We start from the raw sequence: 27,402 nt of genomic DNA on the forward strand, positions 1-27,402 counted from the left end.
AGGCAGACTAGGGAGCCATGGCGGAGCAGACAGTTCAGGAGGCCATGGCGGAGCAGGCAGACTAGGGAGCCATGGCGGAGCAGACAGTTCAGGAGGCCATGGCGGAGCAGGCAGACTAGGGAGCCATGGCGGAGCAGACAGTTCAGGAGGCCATGGCGGAGCAGGCAGACTAGGGAGCCATGGCGGAGCAGACAGTTCAGGAGGCCATGGCGGAGCAGGCAGACTAGGGAGCCATGGCGGAGCAGACAGTTCAGGAGGCCATGGCGGAGCAGGCAGACTAGGGAGCCATGGCGGAGCAGACAGTTCAGGGGGCCATGGCGGAGCGGCCTCCGTGGCTTTGGCCTCTGCACTTGGCCCGGCCAAAAAAATTAATTGGGGGAAATTTCCGGTTCTGAGGCCCTCCGTGGGCCTGACGTAGGAGCAGCGGCCCTCCCTGGGCTTGACTCGGGAACTGTGGCCCTCCCTGTGCTTGACTTGGGAACAGGGGCCCTCTCTGGGCCAGACGGGGGAACTGGAACCCTTTCTGGAGCGAAGTCAGGGGCTGGAGCCGACACTGGAGCAAACTCAGGGGCTGGAGCCGACACTGGAGCAAACTCAGGAGCTGGAGCCGACACTGGAGCAGACTCAGGGGCTGGAGCCGACACTTGAGCGGACTCAGGGGCTGGAGCCGACAGTCTTTCTCTCCGCATTCCCCTCCTTTGAGTAGAGGTGAAGGAGACAGCTGCTGTCAGCTGAGGGCTTGGGAGTGAATTGGCCTTGGGAGTGAATCGACTTCCGATCTGCCGGCAGGCTTGAGAGTGCAGCGGCCGGCGGACTTGACAATGGAGCAGCCGGTGGGCTTGACGGCGGGCTTGACACCGGAGCGGTTCTGGATCGGGGCTGGACACTCTCCAGACACTGGATGATCCCTTCCCTCCAGCACAGTCCAGTGGTGTCTGGGAGGTCCACAGGGCGATGGTAATTGCCCCGATCCAGAACAAATAATTCAGCGTGGCGTCATCCAACGCTGTCATTGCCGCGATCCCGTAGAATTCCCGGGCAAATTCTATAAAGGGGAGATCCCTATGGTCGAGGGCGGCGAATTTTGCAGCGGTTTCCATGATCGCGGGGGGAAAAAACAGAAAGCAAAACTCTTTTAAAAAACGGAAACAAAAACACGGGGAGAAGCTTACTGTTTCCTTCGATCCGGTGTTCTGTCACGGACCGCTACTGTGAGGAGACGAAGAAGCGCGGAGATGATGGAGATCCTGAACAGTAATAGTCTTTAATGAAACAAACATGGGAAACACGGAGCCAACAGGAACACACATAGCACATGGACGTATAACACCAGACGCAGGACACAGGAAAACACAGGGCTTCAGTAACAGGAACTAAACAAGGTAATTACTAAGACACACCTGAAATCAATGAACACAATCAACATGGGAGAAACTGGGTCACGGAGCACATAGGGAGCAAAATACAAGACATGGAACACAGGGGCAGTTCAAGGGCGTGCCACTCCATTAGACTGCCTCATTTACAAAACTGCTGTCAAATGCTCAAAACAAACACATAATCCTCTGTAGCAATCTGGGAAGCCATTAAAAATAAATCTGTACTGGCAACTGTATACTGTATCCTGTATCCAGGGGCATACATTTCGTCTAACAGTTGGGGGGACAATTAACATACAATTTCTCAAGAGCAATTTTTGACGGGGACACAAATAATACAGCTAAAATTGTACTTGCAAGGATATGTATACACAGAGGAATGACTTACTACTATTAGTACAGCAGGGAGACCGTGCCAAATTAGACAACTTCAAGCTGTTGTGGTCAAGCTGTGACAGCGCTCGTGTCCGTTGTAGACATTACTATCTGTCACAGTGTTGCCAAGTCCGCGGTTTTCCCGTGGAATTGGGCTACTTTATCACTGTTGCCGCAGGTTGTTTTTCATGTCCGCGGGTTAAAGCGACCCCAATAATGTGTATTTTAACCCTGTCGCACCGTGACAGCGCTCGTCTCCTTTGTAGACATTACCGTCACAGTGTTGCCAAGTCCGCAGTTTTCCCGGGGAATTGGACTACTTTATCACTGTTGCCGCGGGTTGTTTTTCATGTTCGCGGGTTGAAGCGGCCCCAATAAGGTGTATTTTAGCCCCGGAACACAATTTTTACCGGGGGACCCCCTCGAAACGTGGATAGTTTGGGCTAGTTTTGAGTAGCAATTGGGCAGGTTTTGTTATGAAAACCTGGCAACCATTTCCCTCAAGCAGGTAACGTTAGTATTGCTAACATAGCGGATTTATCGAAAAAATACATTGGCATCATCTGTATTAAAGAGAAACTAATCACTTCATCCGATGTTTAAGTGAATAAAATAGCGTTGACAGCCTTACTTACTTACTAATTACTTACTGGAGTGCCACAACTATTGACTTTGTTCTCTCTCACCGGATTTATGTGTGTGTAGGTGATGTAAAAGAGGAAAGCAGGCATTTGGACAAAAGCACTGTGAGGCAAGGGAGGGGAGACTTAAAATTTTTCTAAACTTAAAACGCATTTTGTAATGTTATTATCGTTAACATAGCGTACTCATCGAAAAATACATTGGCATTCAAAGAGAAAATAATCACTTCATCCGATGTTTAAGTGAATAAAATAGCGTTGACAGCCTTACTTACTTACTAATTACTTACTGGAGTGCCACAACTATTGACTTTGTTCTCTCTCACCGGATTTATGTGTGTGTAGGTGATGTAAAAGAGGAAAGCAGGCATTTGGACAATCTATTTGCTTTTGACGAACACGATACAATGCGACACGACACAATGCAAAATGACGCAACGCTCGTGTCTGGTGTAGACATTAAGTGACTGAGAGACTTATTCAATTTGTAATGTAATCAAATTTCCGCTTGCATTATTGTCAACAAACGGTCACAAATTTTCAGAAAATGTAACTAATAATAATAATAATAATAATAATAATAATAATAATACAAATCTGTACAATTACAATAGGGTTTTAGAGCTATGCGCTTGAACCCCTAATTTAATTTAATTTGACAATAAACATCAGTATTTCAAACGGTTTATTTAGTCTTACACAATAACCTACCATGTGTGTAATCTTCTATTTTAAGGTGCCACATTATATGAGGAAGGTGATTGTCAGCATTGCTGATGTCGGCATGCTGCTCAAGTTACTGCTGAAGGAATAACAAGAATACACTGTTTTATCTTATTTTTAATGTTGTTTTAATTGTTGTGGCATGTTTATTCATTTAATATCTGATCTTCTACAATATAATGCTGTTTAATTATTGCACTCAAACCTGAATGATATGTTTACTGTTTAAAGAGCTAATAATTAAATTAAAAATAAATGTAATTTATATTTATTTATTCAAAAATGGGCCAGATTTGATCCTGCATTTCTTGTGTTAGCACCACAGTTCAGTGCATTTAGAACCAAGTGATAAGCAATATCTAGGCAATTAATTGTCAGAGGTCACATCAAAGGTCCGTTTGGAAAGTAGGAGTGTAGGATTTTTAAATAAAATAGCAAAACTAAATAAAGTCCTAGGATGTTTACCGCTACAACGTCTGTTCATGTTTCCATTCTAGATAATGTGTTTATTGAGGCAACCTCAAAAAATACATTCAACGTAGCACGTGCTTGGATGAAGAGACCTTCCGTTAGGGAGATAACATCATCTGCAATGGGGCCATTTGTCATTGCTACAGTGAGCATGAAGCTCTGGACTACGTGAGTAGTCTGTGCATTTGGGCAAAAAAGAAAAGAACAGCCTCTGGGAGAGAAGACATGTTTACAGAGACATTTATGTGGTCGCATCATATACGTTTTTTTTTTTTATTCTTCAATTAAAGCATTTATTTGGCACAAAACCAATAAGGATATAAATTAATTTAACAAAACATTTAAATTATGAATAATTTATTTGACCATTTATTCACATGAACATTTTTTTTTTTTTTTAATGAATCTGACTTTTTACAAACTAAGATGGACAACAGAGCATTTTGATAATTGCAACACAGTTCTGAAAATGGTGGAACTGCTGTTATGCTATACTGTCAATGTACTTTGAGTAAGTTTATCGCATAATTTGTCATTTGGCCAGAACATTCTAATATGCATGTAGACATGCTAACATAGTTCAATGTAGCACTATATGTACCTCAATTTACCCAACTTTACATCATATCTCACAGAGAATATGATTGTTATAAGGCTAAATGATCTCTCAACTAAAATCTAATCTTACTTGGTGTCCAGAGACAAGCTGAATTATTTCACTGGTTTCTCAGTCTACGTGTGTGGGTACAACAGAGTCTTAACCATAAATGATCTGCTTTTATAGACACTTTATCATCTGCTTACCATGGTCATCTGACAGAATTCCAATGGTCACACAGTACAGGAAATTTCCCATTCAGCCATGATAAAACTGAAATGTGGGGGCCATATTTCCTCTTTACAGGAATCTCCTGTACCACATTTCACAGACTGTTAATCTCCATCATCCCAACAAATGCATTGAGATTGAAGCCCTTAGAGAAGCTGCAAATTGATTAAATTCTATAGATTCAATTTGCAGCTTTAATTACAGGCAACGTTAAATCCTGTTAATTGATTATTATTTTATCTATCTATCTATCTATCTATCTATCTATCTATCTATAATTTTGCAATACACAAAATTAAACAAAAAATAAATAAAGTAAAAATAAATTACAAAAACTAATTTTCTAGAAAACAACTTCTACTGCTGTGAGTCTATAATTAAGGATAATCAATGCATGTTAATTTCAATTAGAGCAAAGATTCTGACAGCTAATATCATTATCCTGCGGACTGCTGCTAACTGTGAATTTACTGGTGAGAGGAAGACAAATCATGCTGTTAAAATTTTGTGCAGTCTGTGCTTTGTTTGATTAAATATATTCATGTAATAAAGTGATACAGTGCCTGAAGATCCCAAATGAATGACTTATAATGGCTGGCAGGTGAAAGCTACAGTAAATGGCAAGTAAGGATGAAATAAGAGTCATTATAGAAAGCTTAACATCGCATAATTCCCAACATTTACAAGTTCTACACATTCCTGCCACTCTTGTGTTACATATTTTGACTGTTAACACATTATTAATCAATTTCACAGAATTCCACAATTTCCCCCTAAAATCCATATAGAGAATCTTAAAAATAGAAGTCAGCAGATTTTGTCTGGCTGTGAATACAGTTTAAACACACAGTTTATTCATACATTGATGCCATATTATTTCTCTGCTCTGGTTAAATTTGCAGTTTTATTAGTCTCAACCTTAATATTTCTTTACACCCTCAGAAACCATAAAATAAAAGATTATAGAAAAAACGTGAATAAACCAATGGCTGCATATGGCCATTCTTTAAAACCATCTAATATTTTAATGTAATATGGCCTAATTACTCATACATTATGAGACTCAAAGCTTGACATAGCATCTCTTGGGAGTGACATTGGTACTGGAGCAAATTGCTTTTCCCGTTCACATCTGATTGTTAAAATTAATGAGGAATAACATTCAGCTCAGACTAATATAATGCTCCAGGGGAAAAGGCTGTATCACTGTTTTAGATATAAATAACTCTCATATCGGTCTTAGTGTAAAATATTGCAGCCTTTCATTAGTAAAATCAAATGCTTGGCATTTCATTGTTCTGGGTTAGGTGACACTTTTCCTGAATTGTCTCATTTAAAAAATTATAAATAAATAATAATAATAATAATTGGCTCAGTAAAATAGTCGAGGTTTTCCAGTTCAGTGTTTGCATTCACATTTAAATAAAGCAGCAAGCCTGAGCAGATATTGCAGGGTTTGTCCTAATTTGCTCTTATTGCTGTTCCTGTGGAGTTGAACAAAATGCGAACTGAATTTCACAGCTCCCCCAATGCTCGTGAGACATTTTGTATTTCCTTCCTTGCTCTGTATTCTTTTTGTATCAGAGCCAACACTGACAATGAAAGAGTCGAAAAATACTATAATCGAATGTCTCCAGCTGGGAATGATTCTTCTCTGCATTACAAGTGCATGAAAGAAAAGTGAGTAAATGAAAAGAACAATTTTTTTTCAGTGAGAGTTCTTCATGTCCTGAAAGATTTTAAGATTGGAAAGATTTTAAGAATGTTTTATGAAACTATGATTCATCCCATTTTGTGACTGTATATGTGTTTGCATGTATTTTTTCATACACTGTTAAAAATAAAGCCTCCAAATTAGAAGCAAAAGGGCTACATAGCAGAACCTTTTTAAGTTTCACAAGGAACTTTACTCTTTTGTTCATTAGAAAACACCCCGTGTACTAGTAGCCAGATGACATCACAATATTACAATTATGGAAACATAGGGGTAAATGCTATCTTTCTGTGTACTATACCCAATAAACAAGACAAAAATGTAATTGTGGTGTAACCAAACTAAAAAAAATCAATGCAAAACCCCAGCTTGAAATAAATGTGAGTGTACGCAAGTTTTTAAATATACTTACATACATATACACACACATACATATATAATACTATGAATGCATGCATAGCAGTAAGTTTTCAAATATTAGTAAGCAGTAAAGCAGTTTTGTTAAAATATTTGCTTTCTAAGAAAAAACTAAAGTTATGTATAATGCAAAACTTTATTCAATTTCTTTATTTTATGTTTTTCCATTTTTTTTTCATTACAATATAAGGGTGGTTGTATCAACTATGCCCTAAAAATATTAAAATGTAATTAAAACCTGAAATTACAGGTTTATTCAAGTCATCGTATGAATCACATTCTTAAAGGATTTGCTCAACAGAAAGAATGCAAGAACAAATATTGGTCCTTATAAGTCTTGCTTGGAGTGACAGGTGTTTTGCCTAATAAAGTTGATCAGACGCTTTTTGATGGCAGCTCAAGTTGTGTTTACCCTAGACTCACTCTCAGCTGTTATGGCATTAAAGCATAGTCCTATTACATGACAGGAGCTCTCAGGACTGATTCTAAGCTATAGACTCATAGGCATTATCTATAGACATAGGCATTTATCTAAGCATTAGAGTAACAGGATTTGCCTTGCATTAAAATGTGCACTTCGTCCTTGTGTGGTCCGCCAAATTCCTTCACAATAATTCAGATGTCTGGCATCACTCCAGTAACACTTGAGATAACATACAAAAAAGAAACATCCAATTCTAAACGCCCCTGTTCGCACTGCAGGCTGTGCTGAGCTAGAGTGGATGTAAGGTAATGAACTGTGGCTTAGGGAAAATCATCGGGGGAAAAAATGGATACACACAGGCTTGAGTAATCACTTTAAAGGAAGTTTAGCGCTACCCCTGAGACAAGCATATCACCGTGATCAAATACAGCACAAAACAACCTTGAAAAATCATTGTTTTTCTTAATTTCTTAAAATAAATCAGTGGGGGAAAAAAAGTAAAAAAATAAAAATAATATATATACTGTATGAGGGGCCTTTTGGTTGTGCCAACATTCTTTCAACATTCTATTAGGGAATTGTGGATAACTGGGGAACACATATATTTTAAATACAATATGTTCCTAAAACAATTGACAATAATAACAATAAAACAACAACAACAATAATAATAATAATAATAATAAGATAATATCTGGGAAATGTTTACTTTCTATAAAAAAAAAGCAGCCCTGTGAGGATCATAAGCAAGGAAATACTTAAGAAAAATACATACAGGCTACTTTCTCTTAATAGACTGTGCCAAATAACTCTGTGGGAACAGGGCTAAGGCTTTGTGTGAGCATAAAAAATGCCCTGAAATGTGTTATAATGTAATTGTTCACTCACCCATAACTCGTAATCTCTCTGCACCAACTACAACCTCATTGTCGTCAGCAGAGAAGAGCAACTTTCCTGCACTTGATTTTACCTCCAGCATTTTGCCTCTTGCATGAACTCCATGAGAACCTGCCAAAATATGTATATATATTTTTAAATTGCATTTCAGTGTGTAGTCTTGTTCTACAAATTGGGGCAGTTCCAACTTTGCAAGGACTGTCTGGCGCTTCTGACTCACAGCCTGTAAGTAAATTTTTTATATTTAAAGAATTTGCCACTGATGATTCAAACGAGAGTTTTAAGCAGTGTAGAGTAGCGCTTGTTGTTTGTCAATGTTTTGAGGGAATCTCAAATGCAGACATGGTTTTATGTTTACGCGGCGCGATACGCAACGCGTAAAAACACAGTAATTATGCCCCACTGGATGCAACAAATGCCTCATTTGTAATGGGTTTTATTGGTTTTGTCTCGTCGTGCCGGGAGACGGCATCACAGTATGGTAAGGGGCGTAACATTTCCGTCACACGCTTGAGGTATTCAGCCAATCACAACGCACAGGATAGCTGGCCAATCAGCGTACACCTCGCTTTTCAGAACGATGAGCTTTGTAAAAATCGACGCGTTTCAGAAAGTCGCGGCATAGAGGAGAAACAATAATGTAAATTGTGTGGAAAATAATGTTTTTTTTACCAAATAAACACATTGCATTACACCAAATACACAACATAATGTTCTTTTTAGCAACGTCATATGACCCCTTTAAGCAAAATTACTTTAATTAAAATATGGCCTTGCTATAACACTATTAACCAGGACTTAATAGTACATGCATCCATGCACATGCAATTACTGCGCTGTAATGAAGTCTCTAGTCACAGTTATAAAGGAAATGAGACCATGAGAGAGATGAGACTAACAACCTGGCTATCAAAGAACCCTTTAACTCTTTCAAAATAGTAATTTAACCATATGTCCTATAAAGTCTAACATTAGCTGCCTGGATTAATTTTCCTTCTGTGAGTGGACTGGCCCATAGTCGCCACTTGAGCTCAATGAATATTTCATTTCATGCTATCTACTCTAATAAAAACACCCACAGATGGGTCGAGAAATCTTCATTCCAATTTATAGTCTGCCTAATTTTGTTGAGCAAGACAATTGTAATTATCACAAAGAGGTTGCATGAGGGTTTTAAACGATTCTTACCCTAAGAGTGTTGGTATTTGTGTACTCACCTGCAACAAGCTGAGATACTAATTGCTTCTTCTCATTGAGGATGTTGACAGACACATTCTTAGAAGACTGCAGGAACAATGGGCTTCCCTGGCATGAAAGAAGAGTAACAAAATAAAAAAATAAATGTTTTATTTGCAATGCAAAAAAACTTAATACTAATTTCTTAGAATGTGTCTTGTAGGAATAGCATTAGGTCTTGTAAGAAATTATTTTTAGAGATGTATCTTCAATATGTCATAAAATACAGACTCAAAGGCACAGATGAGTAAAGGTGAGTGAACTGGTTTATTTACACGCTAGTGCTCATTGGTGTTGGTTAAATATATATACAAGAGTAACCGTAACAGATGAAGAGTGGCATAGACAGTCCAGAAAGGTGAGTCTCACCACAAACTCCTTTAAATCAGCTGTGAAATGAAAATGAACAATGTCTCTTATCTTTGCAGGCAGATATTAGAAGATTGGGAGGAGTTGAAGTTCCAGGGAGGAAGGGACACTGATTAATGGAGAACGGAAGAAACAGCTGACTTAATGCCGACTGGAGGGCCGGCTGAAAGATGGGCGTCTGGAGGGTCAGCAGAGAGAAGATGAGGGAACGGAAGAAGCCTCCGTGCTTCTCTGTAGAAGCCTCCGTGGCTACATAAGGGCAAACGGGAACTTCGGGAATGACCTTCTTAGTCATATCTGGACAGACCGAAGACTTGGAAACAACCTCCATGGTCGTATCAGGATGGACAGAAGACTGGGAAACAACCTCCATGGTCGTATTTGGACAAACAGAAGACTGGGAAATGACCTCCCTGGTCGTATCTGGACATACAGAAGACTTGGACACGACCTCCATTTCAATAGAAGGAGAACAGTGCGTGGCCCAATCACACATTATGGTCATCGCCATAACAGGGAGAGTGGTAAAGGGATCTCAGGGCGGAGCTCGGGGACGATAGTGGGCACTGGGCTGAGCTCTGAGGCAAGAGCCTGCACTGGACTCTGCTCAGGGGCTTATGCCTGCACTGGAGCAGACTCAGGCACTGGAGCCGGCACTGGAGCAGACTCAGGGGCTGAAGCTGACACTGGAGCAGACTCAGGGGCTGGAGCTGACACTGGAGCCGACTCAGGGGCTGGAGCCGACACTGGAGTGGATTGTATTCTGGAACAGACCGGTCTGTGAGGAATTCTCGTACTGACTCAAGAACTATAGGCAATTTAGAATTACCTCACAGGTATGAGGTAATTCGTAGGGATGGCTCGATACCACTTTTTCAGAACCGATACCGATCCAATATAAAAAATTCTGAGTATCTGCCGATACCGATATCGATCCGATATCATAGTGCTCTCTACTCCAGTCTTGTGATCTAACCAGATATTAGATTTTGTGTATTAGATACACAATTTAGAAACAGCACGAAACTCCAGCAAGATAAATTCCTTTTATGCAAAACCATTTATCTTTATTTACAGATCAAGTATAACATTAGGAACATATAATCATCTTGGAGAGAGTTTCATCATCTTGACTGTCATAACCGAACGTGACACACAGTTTGAATGCTGAATGGAGGATGACAGACAGCCGCTGCGAAGAGAAGAGTTTACGTGAAATTGACTTAAATATTCATCTGTACCTCACATTAAACTATGGAAAAGCTTCAGAACACTTAAAATATAGTGCACAAAAACTTTACGGTGCTTTATAATGTTTTTGAGGCTTTCGTGGGACTTAATAATAACACAATAGTATACGCACTATATCGGATTTGGATCGGTCTCGTCTGACTGACACCCCGATCCAACAGAAAATGCCAGTATCGGAGCGATACCGATACTGAATATCGGATCGGCGCACCCCTAGTAATTCATAACTGCATTTCTGAAATTTTTCAATCTGGTTTCATATCTGCTCATAGTACTGAAATGGCCCTTCTCAGAGTGTTAAACGATATCCTTTTAGCTACCGACTCTGGTGATTCTGTGGTCCTGTTTCTTTTAGATTTATCTGCAGCGTTTGATACTGTGGACCACTCTATTCTGATATCTAGATTAGAGTCAGATGTGGGGTTAAAAGGTACGGTCCTTAAGTGGTTTCAGTCATTATTATCAGACAGAAAACATTTTTGTCAAAATAGGTAAATTCTCTTCCTCCGTTGCTCATCTCACCTGCGGCCTCCCTCAACACTCGATATTGATGTCCTCCCTTTTTTTCCCTGTACATGCTTCCTCTGGGTTCCATTCTAAAAAGGCATGGGGTGTCTTTTCATTTTTACACTGACGATACCCAGACTTATTTACCTACAGTATTAAGAGAAATTATCCTTTAGCACTTTGTACTTTAGTAAGGTGCTTAGACAAGTAAAAAATTTGGCTAGCACAAAAATGTTTAACTTTAAATGAAGATAAAGCTGAGGTGATTGTGTTCAGTCCTACTGATTATTCTCAGGCTACCAATCCAGATCTGGGCAGCTTATCGGCCTTCAGATCTTATCGTGTGCGAAATCTGGGGGTCCATTTTGATGAGTCATTAAAATTGGATAAACATTTCTCTTCTGTAATTGGTTCCAGTTTTTACCAACTCCGTTTGCTCTCAAAAATCAAACACTTTTTAAATGTTACAACTTTAGAGATGGGTGTCCACACTTTTATCACTTCACGCTTAGATTACTGCAACTCATTATATTGTGATATTTCAAAGTCACAAATTACCCGACTACAATTGGTCCAAAATGCTGCAGCTCTAGATTTCTTCAAAATAGTCACAAATGTGACGCCATCACCCCTATACTGAGGGCCATCCATTGGCTGCCTATTCAATTTAGAATCAATTTTAAAATTATCTTACTGGTGTATAAATCTTTACATAATCAAGCCCCTAGTTATCTCTAAGAGCTGTTGCATTTTTATACACCCACTAGAAGTCTAAGATCCAGTGATCAGAATCTCCTTTTAGTCCCTCAGTCCAGACTTAAACATAGAGGGGATTGAGCTTTTTCTGTGGCTGGGCCTCGGTTATGGAACAATCTGCCGTTACAGATTAGAGTGGCACCATCCCTATCTATTTTCAAGTCCCTTTTAAAAACACACTTGTTCAATCTGGCCTACTAATATCCCTTTCTCATTACATTGTATTATGGTCTTGATTATTACTCTGTCTTCAGAATGCTTATCTGTCATTCTTTTTGGTCTTTTAAATTTATATGTTTTATTCTTCCTGTTTTATGTGTTTATGGTTAGATTTTTTTATGTACAGCACTTTGGTCAGTCTTGTGGCTGTTTGTAAATGTGCTTTATAAATAAATTAACTTTGAACCTTGAACCTCTGATGCCAATGCAGGGGTTTGAGTGGGTTCCAATGGCAATTCAGGGGTTAGAGTGGGCTCTAATGCAGACTCAAAACCACACCTTGACCCCAAAGATCTAGTTAATTACAGACCGATCTCAAATCTCCCTTTTCTGTCAAAGATACTAGAAAAGGTAATATCCTCACAATTATATTCCTTCTTAGAGAAAAATGGTATCTGTGAGGATTTCCAGTCAGGATTTAGACCGTATCATAGTACTGAGACTGCTCTCATTAGAGTTACAAATGACCTGCTCTTATTATCTGATCGTGGTTGCATCTCTCTATTAGTACTACTGGATCTTAGCGCTGCGTTCGACACTATCGACCACAACATTCTTTTGAATAGACTAGAAAACTGTTACGCATTAGTGGAAGTGCATTAGCATGGTTCAAATAGTACTTATCTGTCCGCCATCAATTCGTAGCAGTGAATGAAGAGGTATCATATCGAGTGCAGTATGGAGTACTATTGTGTAATTCTATTACCTATTATGTTATTTACTCAATATGGTATTATTTTACTTAAAATATTATGTATAATCATGAAAGTAATCAATATACTAATCAATATGCTGAATTATTCCCAATACTGGATGTCTTAATGAGGATTGTATGTATGAGGGCCTCGTTACTTTTCACGCTTTACATGTTACCCTTGGGAGATTTCATCAGGAAACACAGTGTTAGCTTTCAATGTTATGCTGATGATACTCAGCTCTATATTTCTTTGCGGCCCAGCGAAACATACCAATTTGAAAAACTAACAGAATGCATAGTCAATATAAAAAAAAAAACTGGATGACGAGTAATTTCTTACTGCTAAATTCTGAAAAAAAAACAAAAAAACAGAGGTGTTAATTATCGGACCTAAAACATCCACATGTAATAAACACTGTCTGGCACTTGATGGCTGCTCTGTCAATTCTTCGTCATCAGTTAGGAACCTAGGTGTGCTATTTGATAGCAATCTTTCCTTCGAAAGCCACGTTTCTAGCATTTGTAAAACTGCATTTTTCCATCTCAAAAATATATCTAAATTGCAACCTATGCTCTTCAATGTCAAATGCAGAAACGCTAATTCATGCGTTCATGACAAGCATTGGGTGGTTGTTCTGCATGCTTAATAAACAAACTCCAGCTGTTCCAAAATGCAGCAGCTAGAGTTCTTACTAGAACCAGGAAGTATGACCATATTAGCCCGGTTCTGTCAACACTGCACTGACTTACACATTTTTATTACTCAAATCCATTAAAGGATTGTTAGGCTGCATTAATTAGGTCAACCGGAACTGGGAACATTTCCAATAACATACGATGTACTTGTTACATCGTAAAGAGAATGGCATCTACACTAATATTATTCTGTTTCTTTCTCAGATCCCCAGTGAAGACCTTTTCTCCTAGACGGTCATCGGGAAAAGACCACAGAACCTCTGCACAATCTAACTTTGCTGCAGCATGGATCAACCTGCTGGTTCGTCTGGCCGGAGCAGAACTGGCCCCCCGACTGAGCCTGGTATCTCCCAAGGTTTTTTCTCCATTTTGGTTCTTTTGCCGCTTTCGCCTCTGGCTTGCTTAGTTGGGGACACTTAATTTCCAGCGATATCGTCGACTTGATTGCACAGATACAATTTAAACTGAACTGAGCTGGACGATGACATCACTGAATTCAATGATGAACCGTCTTTAACTGAAAATTTAGTGTTTACTCTTGTCCTTTTACATTGACACACTATTTTCCTATTTTGATACTGTAAAGCTGCTTTGACACAATCTGTATTGTTAAAAGTGCTATATAAATAAAGGTGACTTGACTTGACTTGACTCTGGGGCCAGAACCGACTCGATACAGAACTCTGATTCAACTAAACTCTGTAGCAGGCTCATGGGTGTAAGCAGATTCTGGAACAGGAATGGACTTATAACTGAACTTCAGGGTGGAACAGGCTTGATGACTGGTGTAGACTCTGAAGAGGGCTTCACTGGGACAGATGGAACAGGTTTATGGAGTGGTGTGAACACTGGAACAGGTGAGATGGTCCTGATGTTCAAGGATGTGGAGGATTTGCTTGCAGGCTTGGGAATTTCACTCACTGGGACAGACTGGGAATTTCTTTTGCTGTAACAGGCCCAGGAATATTACTCACTGGAGCGGACTTTCTTCCTCTACAGGAAGTTCTTCCTCTACAGTATAAAATGATCCACACAACCATAGATCATAATCAATATTTTTTCAAAGAACATGTTGCAGCTGCTGGAACTTGTAGATAAAGGTGATCGTCCAAACCACACCATAAAATGGTATTTAGTGTGTCATCGTTCCAGGGCACTTGATGTGAGAGCTCAAGGAACTCTTCTATGTAGTTCTCAATCGGGTGACCATCTTGAAAGCGAGAGAGAAACATGTCTGCTGGGTCTGTGGTGTGAGGAGAATGCTTATGTTGTACTTCTGTCATAAAATACAGACTCAAAGGCACAGATGAGTAAAGGTTAGTGAATCGGTTTATTTACATGCTTGTGCTCATTAGTGTTGGGTAAATGTATACAACAGTAATCATAACAGATGAAAAGTGGCATAGACAGTCCAAAAAGGTGGGTCTCACCACAAACTCCTTAAAATAAACTGTACAATGAAAATGAACAATGTCTCTTCTCTTTGCAGGAAGATATTAGAAGATCAGGAGGAGATGAAGACCAAAGGAGGAAGGGACACTGACGAATGGAGACCGGAAGAATAACTAGGGATGGCTGACGCGAAACTGACGTTTCGAGACAGTGTCGCAATCCCCAAGTGTAGATGTTTCAAAACACTGCTCCGAAGTGTGATTCAAAACACTGCTCCGAAGTGTGATTCAAAACACCCATGTTACGTGACAACGGCTAAATGAAGCTTCGGTGTGGTTCACAAGTGTTTCGACCGACAGGCGGTAAAATAAAAATCTTACAATGTAGCAAATGTGACACATTGCGGCTTGGTTTCTTTTATTAATGTTCACTTCTTATTACCAAAATAACCTATAATTATTCAAAATGAGGAGCTTAAAGGTTACAAAACCAAGCTCATGTAGTTGTCAGACACATGTTAAAAACTCAACACATTATTAAAAAAATAAAATAAAAATACAACTATAAAAAATAAAAAAAGTAATTTCTCTTACAATGATGTGGACACACTTTATTGTTTGACATAAACAACATCTAGGTTATCATTCATAAATCACTGTCAAGGCAGAGCAACACACGCAAGTGACTTACTAGGTGTCACAGTGGAGACGGGTATCTGATTGTTTCGAAGCCTTGACACAATTCGGCACATTTGCTTCAACTGTTTCAGTGATTCATGAAGCCTCGCTCTGCCCATCACTAAAAATAACACTGGTAAGTAAACTCAGGTAAGTAAAACATAGCAGTCCATGAAGTCCTAGGTCTAGACGAGACCAGAAAATGTCAGTGTGTGTGGTGATGACTTATATACAGTTGTGGCCAAAAGTTTTGGCAGTGACATACATTTTGTGTTTTGCAAAGTTTGCTGCTTAAGCTGTTGTGGTGTTCATTCACATTGTTTCTAGATTATTGTGTAGAGTGATCAGATGCATTTTAAATCATTGCTAAAAGCTTCATTGGCCAAAACAAATATGAACTTTTCACAAAAAAAACAAACAAATTTCACTGTTTTTTGATCCTGACACAAAATGACCAGTTAACATTAATTGACTAATCATATCAGCAGCACATGTGAAAGTGTGAATGAGTACTAGTCGGGTAAAATCACGATCATACTAATTAGATTGTAAGAGCAGACTGATTGCTATAAAAGGATGAAAGAAGCACTTCCAATCACTGTGTTTTTGTTAGCAATGGTTACCTCCAAAGAAACACGTGCAACCATCATCGCTTTGCATCAAAATGGCCTCACATGCAAGGAAATTGCTACAAAGAATATTGCACCTGAAAGAACCATTTAGCGGATCATCAAGAAATTCAAGGAGAGAGGTTCGACTGCAGTGAAGAAGTCTTCAGGACATACCAGAGTGTCCAGCAAGCCCCAGGACCGTCTCCTCCTGAGGAGTCAGCTACGGAATCGTGTCACTTCCAGTGCAGAACTTGCTCAGGAATAGCAGCAGGTTGGTGTGAGAGCATCTGCACACACAGTGAGACCAAGACTTTTGGACAACGGCCTGGTGTCAAGAAGGGCAGCAAAGAAGCCACTTCTCTCCAAGAAAAACCTCAAGGACAGACTGAAATTCTGCAGGAAGTACAAGGATTGGACAGCAGAAGACTGGTGCAAAGTTATTTTCTCTGATGAAGCTCCCTTCTGACTGTTTGGGACATCTGGAAAATCAATTGTTCGGAGAAGAAAAGGTGAACGCTACCATGAATCCTGTGTTGAGCCAACAGTGAAGCATCCTGAGACCATCTACCATGAGTTCTGTGACATGCCAACAGTGAAGCATCCTGCGACCATCCATATGTGGGGTTGCTTTTCAACCAAGAGAGTGGGCTTTCTCATAATTATGACCAAAAACACTGCCAGGAATAAAGAATGGTATCAAAACGTCCTGCAAGAGGAGAACTAATAAGGCAAGAATGGATCGCCATCAGTCAGGATTTGGCCCAGAAGCTAAAATCCAGCATGCCAGAGCGAATTGCAGAGATTATGATAACAAGGGTAAACACTGTAAATATTGTCTCATTATATATATATATATATATATATATATTTATTTATTTTTATTTTTATTTTTACAGATTTGTAAAGCTTTTAATGTATTTTTACAGGATTATTCTGGAAACCACAACTGCCTTTTTTTTTGTTATTAAAAACAGCATTTCTTTTCACAGTGTATTGTTTGGAGCATACTTCACCTTTAATAAGGCCTGCCAAAACTTTTGGCCATGACTGTAGAGCAGTTGATGAGGGTAATGACAAACAGGTGTTCTAATTGTGGATTGAGTGCAGGTGCTGGCCAAGGAGGATTGTGGTTGATGTAGTATGCAGAGGTGACAGATATGTCCTGCATCCCTATGTTCATACTATACTTCCTAAATAATATGTGAGATTAGAATAAGTGTGTCCCAAAGCATAGTATGTTGAAAAGATTATGCCAAAAGTACCCGGCAGGTGTTCTAATTGTGGATTGAGTGCAGGTGCTGGCCAAGGAGGATTGTGGTTGATGTAGTATGCAGAGGTGACAGATATGTCCTGCATCCCTATGTTCATACTATACTTCCTAAATAATATGTGAGATTAGAATAAGTGTGTCCCAAAGCATAGTATGTTGAAAAGAGTATGCCAAAAGTCCCCGGATGGTCTACTATTTCAGGTAAATTTTTGAAGTGTGGATCCGTGCACACTCTAATGGCTAATATTACCCACAATCCATTGCACTTTGACGAATGATTCGGTTGAGAACTACAAATATGAATAAAATTTGTGACTGATGGTTAAGTAGAGAGGTTTAGGTAAAGAGGTCTGAGTTACTAACAATCAACATTTAATCTGGTAAAAATTATACGGTAACAAGTTAAATTAAATGAAATATGGAGGATATAAACTGTGACAAGATGATTGACAGGCCAGTTTACAGTGACAGGGTGCATGTAACTATGCGGCAGAGCGGTCCATTAAATTGTATGACATGAAAGTATGTCCCAAAGCTTGCCTACTCTTATGCTACACACTCAAAAGTGTTTACTTTGTCTTCACCAAAAAAGTACATATTTTAGGGGCATAATATAAGTAGGCACATTGGGACGCAGCAACAGAGACTGGGGAGGTGACAGGCAAGTGACTGGTGATCCTTACAGAATATTAGTGTATTTTGTCTTATTGCAATTTTTTTTGTCTGCCAGTGCCACAAGACAAAGCATACACAATCAAGATACAGTCTCTGAAACAAGTTTTAATATTGTATGTAGTCTTTCTTATCAGGTGAATTTATCTTGTTTTAAGGTTGTTTAGATATTTTAACTGGAAAACAAGACAAAGATACTCACTAAAAAACTATAACTATAATAACTGAGCAAATGACACTTAATGACAGTTGTCATAAGCATGCATAAAACCTCCTTCATATTCATGACATGTGTCATGTCATGATTATGAAGGTGCCATGTCAGTCTTATGCACACCCCTTCAAGTAAAGTGTTACCAACGATTTTGCAGTGTTATAACCATACATTCACCTCTGAGTTTTTAAAGGAAAGCAAGTGCACAAAATGGTAAGCATTTGTGAAGTCCCCCCTCAGGCACGGTACTGTGCAAACACTTGGTAAAGATTTCGATCTATGCTTAGGGACCGATCATAAATGAAGACAGCATGCTTGTCTGAGTTAATTTAAGTGTGGAACAGATGGTCTCCTCTAAGAATCATGCTTTTAAAAACAGCAAAATTCAAGGCAGCCATCTGCATACAGCTGAAAATAGTCAACAAAAACAATGAAATTGCTTAAAAGTGGCTCTTAGTAACAGTTATAACAAAATATCGGTCATAATCATTACAAAAATAATTTATGCTCCAGTTGACTTTAATTAAAGATACTATTGTATAAGCTGGAGATATGCATATAATATAAATTATGCATTGCAGTTTTGCTGCTTTTTTCACTCAAGTGTAAAATGCTTCCTTGATAACACGTTAGTATAGGGACCAATTTTCACTATTAACTAGTTGCTTATTAGCATGCCTATTATTAACATATTGGCTGTTTATTAGAACTTATAAAGCACATATTCACAATGACCATATTCTATATCCCTAATCTTACCCAATACCTAAACTTAACAACTATCTTACTAATCATTAATAAGCAACAAATTAGGAGTTTGAGGCAAAAGTCGTAGTTAATGGTTTGTTAATAGTGAGAATTGGACCTTAAAATAAAGTGTGACCGCTTCCTTTGTATAAGCTCTTTATTATTGTGGGAACATCTGTTTTTTTTTGTTTTGTTTGTTTTTTTAAAAGATCAGAAGCAGAAAAATGTATATTGAATGGTGTGTGAGGCTAATTAAGAGAAACACAAAGTTTTACTTGACACAATCTTTCAAGTGACTTATCTATCATTAAATTCTCTGTCATTGAGGAAATGTATCTAGAATATATCACACCTTCAAAACAAAACTATAAAGCTTTTTTTTCTATGTCAGTTTCATAGATAACACTTTATTGTAGACATTATGGACATAAAAATTATAAAAAACCTGACTTTTATCAATAATTAATTAGATGACGCAAAGTGGCTGCTAGATACAAAGAATGGAGCTAGGTGGTCAAAGGGGAGATGTTAGAAAACTAGGATCACTAGGAAAACTAGGAAGGAAATTTGTTTCAAAAGCTCAGCAAGTTATTACATTTTGATTACAATTACATTTTGATTACAGAAGACAAACATTAAACAATAAAACTAGGAATGCACTTTAAAGCCACAATGTAATAGAAATGTAAACCAGATTAATCATATGCTGATATGGTGTACAGTGCTGTTTTTACAGTGAAACATCAGGAGAGCAACATGTGTCCAGTTATTCATGACGCTGTGACCTTCTGAATAAAACATACACTAACATGTCTTGCACAGAAAAACAAAAGGTTTGGAATAATATTGAAGTTATAGGCATCATCACAAAAGAGAGTGCAAAATAATGAACCAAGTGATGAAGGTTTACTTTCTATTTTAAGGAATCTGATAGAATTATAGTCAGTTATTTTATATATGTTGTTTTAAGTATATTCTCAAGAAAACATCAGTATGCTTCAATATGTGGCAATCAGTTAAGAACTAGCAGATTGATAGATTGGTAGATTCATGCCCATGCTGTTGTGATCTAGAAATATGGCAACAGCTGATGGGTTACTGAGGTTACAGTACTATGCCTATGACACTTTATGGGAATGTTCCTGCAGTGTATCCTCTGCAACGCATTGAATGAAAGCATATGCAAATTATTATATATATAATGAAATTATGAAATATCTCAGGGATTGATTCATTAAACTCTGGTGGCACTTTTGCACATGATATTTCAGTACCAACCCTGCACATTATTCACTAATCATCACTGATCCAAAAATAAGAATTAAATGAAACCATTTATAATTTCTAATTAATTTTAAAAGCATGAATTAAAATGGTCTGTAAACAGTTGTAAATCTCTATAGTTATTCATATGTAAAATACATGTTTATGAAAGCACATTTATTTATAAAATACATGTTTAGTATGTACATTTGCTAAAGCCACACCTTATAAATGAATATTTGTTAATTGGTTATTTTGGTTACTGTGCCTGTTGTTACCATTTTAGTGTTGTGATTGTCTAATTCTTAAAGTGAGTCTTTTCCTACTGCAGTGGGTGGGAATGTCCTCTCATCACCAGTCCCATCAGGCTATTGCTATTAACCTCATCTCCTCTGTCTGATTCTCACTATCACTCTGGCTTTCACTCTCTCCAGCCTCACTCGTGCTAGACAGATGAGATAATGTCATCACCCTATAACATTATCAAGCCATCCATCCACTGCAGCCTCACTGATATTATTACACCTGGACATTGTGAGAAATAAAGAATATATGTCCTCCTTACTATCGCACTGATAGACCCTGTCATGCACTTACTGGTCTGGACTGGATTTCTTTGGCATACAGCGGCTGAAGGAATTCCGAATCGCCCTCCAGTTTCAGGCCTCTTTCTGTGATACGCAGGTGACCCATGCCGTCCTGCAGAAAGAGATTAAAAAGAAAAAAAAAAAGAGCTTAAAAGCATGAAGTTAAATTGTAAAGCAAGATAAAGTCCAATATATATTCTCTGAAAAATGTGAAGAATTAAAACAGATATAAATTCATTCAATAATAAAAGTCAAGGGTTTTCAAACTGGGGTCCAGAACTTTTATGGCACCAAAAGTGGGTTGCATCAAATTTCAGTCAAACAAAAAAACCTGTAAATAAATGAATAAATACATTTTCAAGTAAACAAGTTATGTTCTAGAGCAGGGGTGGCCAAAGTCGGTCCTGTAGAGCCACAGTCCTGCAGAGTTCAACTTCAACCCTAATCAAACTCACCTGAACAAGCTAATCAAGGTCTAAGCCATAATGTAATCAGAATCAACAAACCTTCAGCACACTTTGTGAGCCAACTCTTAAATGCTGTGTTTTTGGATAAAAAATCCAGACATTTCAACAGGAATCCATATGACTCGGAAGTTTGCGTGAGGGTCAAGATAATTTGGGTTCAAACTGGTAAATGGGATTTGCTGTGTTGATCAACAGATACATACAAAATGTTGCCCAAATTTTGCACATAGTGTAACTATCCAACTTCAGTACAGATTTATTAAAATGAATATTAAGAGCCCCTCATCAACTCCAGCGATTCCACGTAAACACAACCCATCTTTTCACGTTCCACTCAGTATTAAATGAATGTAAATGTGTTTTGATACAGGGTCCCAATAGCTCAGTTTGCTATTTTAACATTACCCTTACGGTAAACATAGACTGTGTGCTTTGAAGTCTGAAGCCTTTGGTGAGAGATCTTTTGCCACTTCCCATCCCTCACATGCTCTTATCACCTATTTAACAACATTCACATCAAATAATCAGAGTGCCTGTCGCAATTGTACCCTACTTTGGTCTGTTGGCCATTTTCTTTGCACAACTGCCATTAACATAAGCAAATATGGGGGATGAGTTTTATTATGTCTGACTTCTATGAAAGTCTGTAACAAACTCTTTGAGGCATGCTGCTGCAATTTGCAGGTCTGTGTGGATTGAGAAGACACATTAAAATTAACATGTGCCTAGAAATCAAAGGCTATGGTCATTTACACAGTCAGTGTTTGGAATCCCAGTGTTTACTGTTTGGCACCGCAGTAGCCTACATAGAAGGAGCAAAAGCAGATCAAATGGTGTCGAGTGAACCAGTGACCAAAATCAGTCCTTTTCTCCAACTCACAACTTGAGTGATACCTGCAATAATATCAACAGGTTATTCAATGACAAAGACTGTTTTTTAGTGTAAGACAGCACTTGCAGAGAGAGCCTGTCTACACACTCTTCTGACTGGCTGTGATTTGTGATTTTGTTATGTTTTGTGGCACTGTTGCATCTGGTATGGACAAACAATTTGCGTGTCACTGGAATCTTGATGCATTGCATCTCGTAAGAACATAATTTAAGGTCATTAGCTGGTCAGTGGCTAGTTGACCTGTTACCATGTTTACAAATGGACTTCCATCTTACATAAGTGAATGTTCAACTTGAAACCATCATGTTTCAAAAACAGTTTTAAAAATTCAAATTTGGATCCTGGATTTCTCCCAGCAGAGGAGACTCAGGGCAGACTGGAAGTACAGTAAACATCTTTGGTTAGGCGTGTAACCATGGTTCCCCGAAAGGGAACGAGACACTGCGTCCCCAAGGGGACACTCTGGGGATGGCATCAGCATGACCAGTGTCTGAAGCACGTATGAAAACACTCCGAATCATTGGCCTGCACAGCCTGTGACATCATTAGTGGAGCTCCTGGAATTATAAGAGGGTGCCTGTAATATACGTCATCAATTTCTTTGTCTGAAGGAGACATGACACAGGCAAGGGGCATGGCATGGCATGGCAAAGGGACGCCGTGTCTCATTCCCTCTCGGGAAACCATGGTTCCATGCATAACCCGAGACATTACCCTTCAAGGGGGTACTCCAATGACGCTTCGGACAGCTAAAATAACTTGGGAAATGGGGAACCCAACAATCACTAATATATTGATTCAGATTAGATTCAGGGGGACCGCCTGCTTTAAAATACCCTGAAATCAGAGGAGGCAGCCTAGCAAATAAATAGGAGCCTCAGGGGGACTGCCTACTTAAAAGCCACAGAAAGTGGGGAGACAGCCCGACCCTGCTAGGGAAAAATCTCTTGACTCAGTGGGAGATCTTATCAAAGAAAAACTAGCCTCAACCGGTACATTTTTGACAAATAATTTCTAGAATAGGGAGACATTATGAGAGCTCAATCCAAGAAATCTGTACATGTGGACTGAACAGAGGAGCAAGGAACCCTACTTCAATATCCAGATACTCTCGTGAGGGACATTTCGTTCCACCTCCTCGTTCAGTGCGATCATATCACACAGCACACATTTAGCTCCACCGAGAACCAAATAAACTCTGGCTGCATTTAAACTTGGCATTAACATGCGATGATGCGATCACCGTGATCTGACCAAGCAGATCGGATCATCAGTCAATCAGGACATGGCGTGTATACACTTGGCAGCATCAAGTGACTTCTCTATCTGGGTAACCGATCGGATCTCTCTTTCCCATGCAATATTCAAATAAGTCTTACACAGTGTCTACACCAGACGCGAGCGTCACGCTGGATGTGGTGCGGCGAGACACAACAAATACCCGACAGTAAACTGTTGCCTCATCCTATTTATGACGTACTGACACAAAGTTCAAATGATTTGCAATGGTCGCTTCACGTAGGCATGTAGGCAAGGTGACTGGACACACACTGAACGTGCACGCTCCTCGCTCATGCACAAAACACATCAATCATGCATGTCGTCAGGTCCTCAAACAGAGGCAAGCACTAACTGAAACGTTTTGCAGAGTGTTTCCTACACGTACACAAACAAACGGCTCCTGAAAGCCAAAGAAGCTGATGATGTGCATTACAGGCACCCTCTTATACTTCTGAGCATTCCGCTAATGACGTCACGGGTTGTGCGGGCCAGTGATTTGGGCCCTATCCCAAATGACACACTTCACTTGCATTTGCGGTCTTGCGGACTTACAATGGCTGCCGCGTGTGCATGTCCATTAAGTCCACAAGACTGTAGGATGTCCCATTCATCATTTTAGCTTTCAGAAGGGCGTTTGCAAGCGCCACCTTTGCGGCCGCTATGCACCCTCGATGCACACTTCTGCTGAGGCCGCACTGAGGCAAGCTCCGCAGCAGACTTCTACCCAACAGACAAAGCACCATTACATCATGAAAGTGTGGACTCAGAGGAAGATCGCGAGGGTTTAGGGTGTGATTTGGGACAGGGCCTTGGAGTGTTTTCACACATGCTTCAGACACTGGTCATGCTTATGGCATCCCCATGCTGATGGAGTTCCCTTGAAGGGGAAACTTGACTTTTGTGGTGAGAGAATGTAAACGAACCAAAGATGCAGGAGGGGGGAGGGGAGGATAATGAGATTTGGTGCTGTGTGATGCTGAATCTTTCCGGCTTTTTCTCTACACAAATCAAAATGGAATCGGAGGAGTGGCAGATAAGGGAAGAAAAAAAGGCAAATAATACGATGAATTATTCAGACAGGTTTGCAGCAGCTGACAGCAAGGCCAAAAACTCTCAGGTGTGTTTCTGCACAATGCCATATGGGAATCAACAAACTTCCTCTGGTGTGCCACAGTTTATGCCGCATCAAGAAGTAAATTGATTTCCACCATCAGTGTCACTACACTAGCTGTTCGATATTTATGGTGGAAGAGAATGTGTGAGAAAGGAGAGACAGAAGAGACAAGAATTGCAAAGAGGCTCTGGTGAAAAAACAATCTCCTTTATCTGATGCTCTGACATTGAGGAGAGGGACAGTGTAAATGCTTTGAAAAGAAAGAAAGAAGGGCCAAAGACACATCTTGTGAGAAGAAATAAAAAAAAAAAAAGGTTACACTTTATTTTAAGGTGTCCTTGTTACAGTGTAATTATACATTTAAATACTGAGTAATATTAATTAACTACATGTACTTACTATATGGTTAGGGTTAGGATTAGGGTTTGGCTTAGGGTTACTTGCATGTAATTATGCATAATTACATGCAAGTAACCCTAAGCCAAACCCTAATCCTAACCCTAACCATATAGTAAGTACATGTAGTTAATTAATATTACTCAGTATTTAAATGTATAATTACACTGTAACAAGGACACCTTAAAATAAAGTGTTACCGAAAAGAAAGAAAGAAAGAAAGAAACTATGGCTATCAATATATTAAAATAAAAAAATTATTAATGTCATAATGTAAGAAAGCAGAATGAAATATCTATGTCAAAACCTGTAAATTGTTTATTGTTTATTATTATTATTATTCTTGTTGTCGTTGTTAATTTATACTTTACACCCATTTTTTTTTTCTCTTTTCCACAGCCCTCAATTTGAGAACCCATGTTCTGAAGCAGTGCAACATTTGAGTTGTATTGTGTATTATGATCAGGGAAAGGATGTTATCAATAATTTTTCAGCTAAACTTCTGAATTGAGCAAACAGCATAACACAAACATTATTTCAGGCAACCAAACTCACATTTCTGTTGAGAAAGAGACATTTAAAAATGGCTTTAAATATTTAAAAATAGCAAAAGATATTTGCAAATGTAATTGCATAAATGGTTTTATACAAATATTGTTTTATTTGTATCTTCATGTTAACCTGTTGACATTTCAGTTATGACAGTTTTAATGTGCTCTCCTACATAATCTCCTGATTTTTAATTAATTAATATTCAAAGGTAATGAAAAAAAAAATCTGAACTAGCATAAAACTGGCTTAAAATGTGCATCTCAATGCCAAAACAGTGCACAAAGTCTGCAAGGCTGTACAACTTTACACACTGTACATCTACACACTGCTCAGGATAGCAATTTCGGAACAGTAGAAGGTGAAGGTTCAGCTCTTGAATTGTAATTAGCTAATGTGACGGGACGGTCTAGGAAGCAATGTCAGTGCTTGCTAATTAATATTCATGAGCTCAGTCTTCACCATAGTAACATTACAACCCAAGCTTCTTCTTTTGCCACACTTTAAAAAAAATTCTGTCGCCAAGGATGTAAAGCGATAAGCTTTGTCTGCCAAAGCTCAGATATCTAATCTCTTCTGATCATGGACACAAACACATTCACACAAAAATAGCACAACATCACGGCTGCATCCAAAAGTTAAAAAATGCTGCCTCCGCAGGTAGCATATGAAGGTATGAAGGCAACAAGCATGTCCAAACCTGATCGCGTACAATGTGTTCCAATAAGTGAATATCTGAAAGTTGTGGTTGATGGTGAGATTGTGTGTAATTGTACATTTTGACCAACTTTTTCCACTTTTAATGTCATTTCTAAACAATTTGTTTTGTAGTAATTAAATATTTGCTTAGTTAGAGGGCCGGGTCTAAGGGGGGGCTGGGGATCAATGTCACCCCAGATACTCTTATCCCTCTCATCCCAGATACGCAACCATACCCTCAGCTTATTAAACATGGTACAATGAATGATTTTAATGAATATAGTGAATGTATGTGTCACAAAGCAAGGCCAGACACAACAGGTAAGTGCAAATCAGGATGGTTTATTGACTGGGTAAGGGGATGACTGGAATAGGTGTGTAAAGGCAGGTGAGTGTCAACACAGTGAATGGTTCCAGGGTGCTTATCTGAGTTCTGATGGTGAGGATCGGATGCCGGTTACGTTGGAGATCGTGGAACAGTTTCCAAGGAGTCGTTGGAGGATCGCGGGATGAACAGCAGGTAATTCGTTCTAGGAGAATTTGGCAGAGAGAGTCCAGAGAAGTTCGTAGGAGTGAACGGTAGACCGGACAGTGAGTGACTGTGCTGTGTGTGTATTTGTAGTGTGGCTTGATTGGTGACAGCAGGTGCGGGTGATCAGAACTCAGGTGACTGTGATCGGGTAATTATCCTGGATGGTGACTGAAGTGACTGTGATGAATCCCTGATATTACCCTCCCCCCTCCAGGGGCGGCTCCTGACGCCCTCGAGCGGCGGCGGGGGCGGCCACGGCTTCTGGGTGCGGGGCATCCAGGATGGGTGCGATGGAAGTCCTTTTTTCGGAGATAGTGGATAGGCGGCTTCAGAATCAGAATCAGAAAAATCATGTAAATAAATCAAATAAAACATTTAAAATTATGTAATTATTCTAGTGAAATATGGGATATTTTTTATCCGTTATGTGCAGGTCTA

General features: G+C 39.2%; 1 protein-coding gene across 1 annotated transcript in view; it reads right to left on the minus strand.

Annotated features, from left to right (window-relative positions):
* The window catches only part of LOC107687202 (sarcoglycan, delta (dystrophin-associated glycoprotein)), a 181,811-nt gene that overhangs the window by 50,666 nt on the left and 103,743 nt on the right, over nt 1-27,402 (minus strand). Inside the window, 3 exon segments of the mRNA XM_016484430.1 lie at nt 7,862-7,981; nt 9,088-9,175; nt 21,045-21,146. Of these exon segments, the coding sequence (XP_016339916.1) occupies nt 7,862-7,981; nt 9,088-9,175; nt 21,045-21,146 (310 nt within the window).

The sequence above is a fragment of the Sinocyclocheilus anshuiensis genome, unplaced genomic scaffold (genome assembly GCF_001515605.1).
Source record: "Sinocyclocheilus anshuiensis isolate Anshui unplaced genomic scaffold, SAMN03320099.WGS_v1.1 scaffold1961, whole genome shotgun sequence".
NCBI lineage: Eukaryota > Metazoa > Chordata > Actinopteri > Cypriniformes > Cyprinidae > Sinocyclocheilus > Sinocyclocheilus anshuiensis.